Below are 2913 nucleotides of genomic sequence, written 5' to 3'. Positions count from 1 at the left end.
CCCCCCCACCCCCAGCACCACCGCAGCAGCAGCAGCAGCAGCAGCAGCAGCAGCAGCAGCAGCAGCGGACTGAGGTGGTCGAAGGGGTCCGTCTTGTTGGCCTCGTTGATGACAGCTGTGGGGTTTCGAATCCAAATGTGCTGCAGCGCCTCCTCCACTGTTATTCGCTGCTGCCAGCAAGGAGTCAGCATGCGGCAGATGAGGTCTTTGGCGCTGCTGCTCACGGGCCGCCACAGCGGCCCCTCGAAGCTCAAAGGGTAAGTCTGCAGCAAACCCTAAACCCTAAACCCTAAACCCTAAACCCTTAACCCTTAACCCTGAACCCTGCGCGCCATTGAGAGGTGCGGCGAAGGAGCCGCGCGCACGGCGCAAATGTGCGGCTTTTCGGGGGCACGGGAAGCCCAAGCTCAAACCCTAAACCCTAAACCCTAAACCCTAAACCCTAAACCCTAGCAGTGGGCTGCGTGGCCAGTGAGAGAGGCACTCAAACCCTAAACCCTAAACCCTAAACCCTAAAAGGGGACTGTTGATTTCGCGAAGAAGGGCCTGGGAGAGAGCCTGGCTGCGGCCCTGCACTAGGGCTTAGGGTTTAGGGTTTAGGGTTTAGGGTTTACCTGGTGGAAGTGGGGGGACCCCAAGTGCTTGTTGATGGGAAAAGGCAGCCGCCCCCGCAGCAGCAAATAAGTTATGACACCAATGGACCACAAGTCTGCCTGTTGGTTATAACCCTCGAGAGAAAGCACTTCGGGGGCCACGTAGCTGCAGCAGCCGCAAACCACGATTTAGGGTTTAGGGTTTAGGGTTTAGCGTTCGGCGTTCGCGCGCCAGCCGCACTGCGCAGCTGCAGCAGCAGCAGCCCGATCACCAGCAGCAGCAGCAAGAGTGCCACTGGCAGCAGCAAGCGCAGCAGCAACGTCACCAGTAGCAGCAGCAAGACCAGCAGCAGCAGCAGATCACCAGCGCCAGCATCAGCAGCAAGATCCTCAGCAGCAGCAAACCACCAGCACCAGCATCAGCAGCAACATCCTCGTCAGCAGCAAGACCAGCAGCCCCAGCAGCAGCAGCAGCAGCAGCAGCAGCAGCAGCAGCAGCAGCAGCAGGATCCCCATCCCCATCCCCATCCCCCGCAGCAGCAGCAGCAGCAGGATCCCCATCCCCATCCCCATCCCCATCGCCCGCAGCAGCAGCAGCAGCAGCAGCAGCAGCAGCAGCAGCAGCAGCAGCAGGAGGCTGACGCGAGCGTGCCGCAGGGCTGGTGGAGGACTTCGTTGGGCCCGCAGAGAGTGGAAAGTCCGAAGTCGGCCAACTTGATAATTGCGTTTTCAGTTTTGTCGGAAAGTAAAATGTTTTCGGGTTTTAAGTCTCGGTGGATTATCCCGCACTTGTGCAGGTAGTACACTGTCGACAGCAGCTGCGACACGATCCTGCAGCAGCACCCACGCTCCCGCTGCTGCTGCTGCTGCTGCTGCTGCTGCTGCTGCTGCTGCTGCGGCGGCGGCGGCGGGGGTGCAGGAGGGGCAGCAGCAAGAGCAGCAGCAGCCGCTCGCCCGCTCGCCAAGCACCGAAAGCAGCAACGCCAAAACAGCCAACACCCCACAAAACACTAACACCAGCAGCAGCAGCAGCAGCAGCAGCTGCAGCAGCAGCAGCAGCAGCAGCGGACCTGTTGACGTGGACTTCTGGGAGGTGGTGGTTGGCATGGATTAAGTCGAAGAGTTCTCCGCCGCGGACCAACTCCATGACAATGTAAAGTGTCTCCTTTGTGTCCACCATCTCCTGCAGCAAGGAGACACCAACACGCCGCCCACAATCAGCAGCAGCAGCAGCAGCAGCAGCAGCAGCAGCAGCAGCAGCGGCAGCAGCAGCAGTCCTGGTCGCAGCAGCACCCGCAGCAGCAAAGCCTCAACACCAAAGCAGCAGCCCCGGCGCAGCAGCAAACCCGCACCAGCCGAACCCCCAGCCGCAACCCCGCAGCAGCAGCCGCAGCAGCAGCAGCAGCAGCAGCAGCAGCAGCAGCAGCAGCAGCAGCAGCAGGCTCGCCTTGAGGCGGATGACGTTGGGGTGGTTGAGGAGCCTGAGAATGACCATTTCGCTGCGGAGAAGTTCTCTTTCGTGGCGATTTATTTTTCCTTTTTCAATTACTTTTATTGCCACTTGTTCTTTTGTCTTTTTGTGCACTCCCCGGTAAACCACGCTGAACTTCCCTGCCCACACACGCCCTCAGCTAGCTAGCTAGCTAGCTGGCTGGCTAGCTAGCTGGTTGGGTGGGTGGCTAGCTGGCTGGCTAGCCGACTGGCTAGCTAGCTAGAGAGCTGGCTGGCTAGCCAGCTGGCGAGCTAGCTAGCTAGCTAGCTAGCTGGCGAGCTAGCTAGCTAGCTAGCTAGCTAGCTGGCTGGCTGGCTAGCTGGTTGGTTGGGTGGCTAGCTGGCTAGGGAGCTAGCTGGGTGGGGCCAGCACGGGGTACTTCGCTAGCTAGCTAGCTAATTAACGAGCCAGATAGCTAGCTAGCTAGCTAGCTAGCTAGCTAGCTAGCTAGCTAGCCAGACAGCTAGCTAGCTGGCCAGCTAGCTAGCTAGCCAACTAGCTAGCTAGCTGTTCATGGCCCAGTAACGACGAGAAGGCGTGCGGAGAGACACACGGGGACAGAAAAAGCGGTAGAAAGAGACACAAAAAGAAACAAAAAGGAGACAAAAAGAGACCAAAAAAGGGACAAAAAGGAGTCAAGAAAAGGAGACAAAAGGCCACAAAGAGGCAGACAAAAAGGGATTAAAAAGGAGACAAAAAGGGACTGAAAAAGAGACAAAAAAGGATAAAAAAGGAGACAAAAAAAGCCAAAAAAGGAGACAAAAAAAGCCAAAAAGGAGACAAAAAGAGACAAACTGACCTTGGCCCAGCTGCTCGTGGATCTCATTT

The 2913-nt window shown here is 57.7% G+C and overlaps 1 protein-coding gene across 1 annotated transcript; it reads left to right on the top strand.

The window, feature by feature from the left end:
* Positions 1-135: 135 nt before the first annotated feature.
* On the top strand, positions 136-2184 carry ENH_00031980 (hypothetical protein; the record flags this gene model as incomplete). The annotated part of the gene is made up of 5 exons (XM_013580199.1): positions 136-257; positions 608-707; positions 801-1290; positions 1391-1686; positions 1783-2184. Coding segments are annotated over 5 exons (1410 nt in total), but the record flags the coding sequence as incomplete, so codon positions are not given.
* Between the last annotated feature and the right edge of the window lie 729 nt (positions 2185-2913).

The sequence above is a fragment of the Eimeria necatrix genome, genomic scaffold (genome assembly GCF_000499385.1).
Source record: "Eimeria necatrix Houghton genomic scaffold, Enh_scaff2331, whole genome shotgun sequence".
Taxonomy (NCBI): domain Eukaryota; phylum Apicomplexa; class Conoidasida; order Eucoccidiorida; family Eimeriidae; genus Eimeria; species Eimeria necatrix.
The sequence above is the reverse complement of the archived record's forward strand: the minus strand, read 5'-3'. Positions and strand labels throughout refer to the sequence as shown.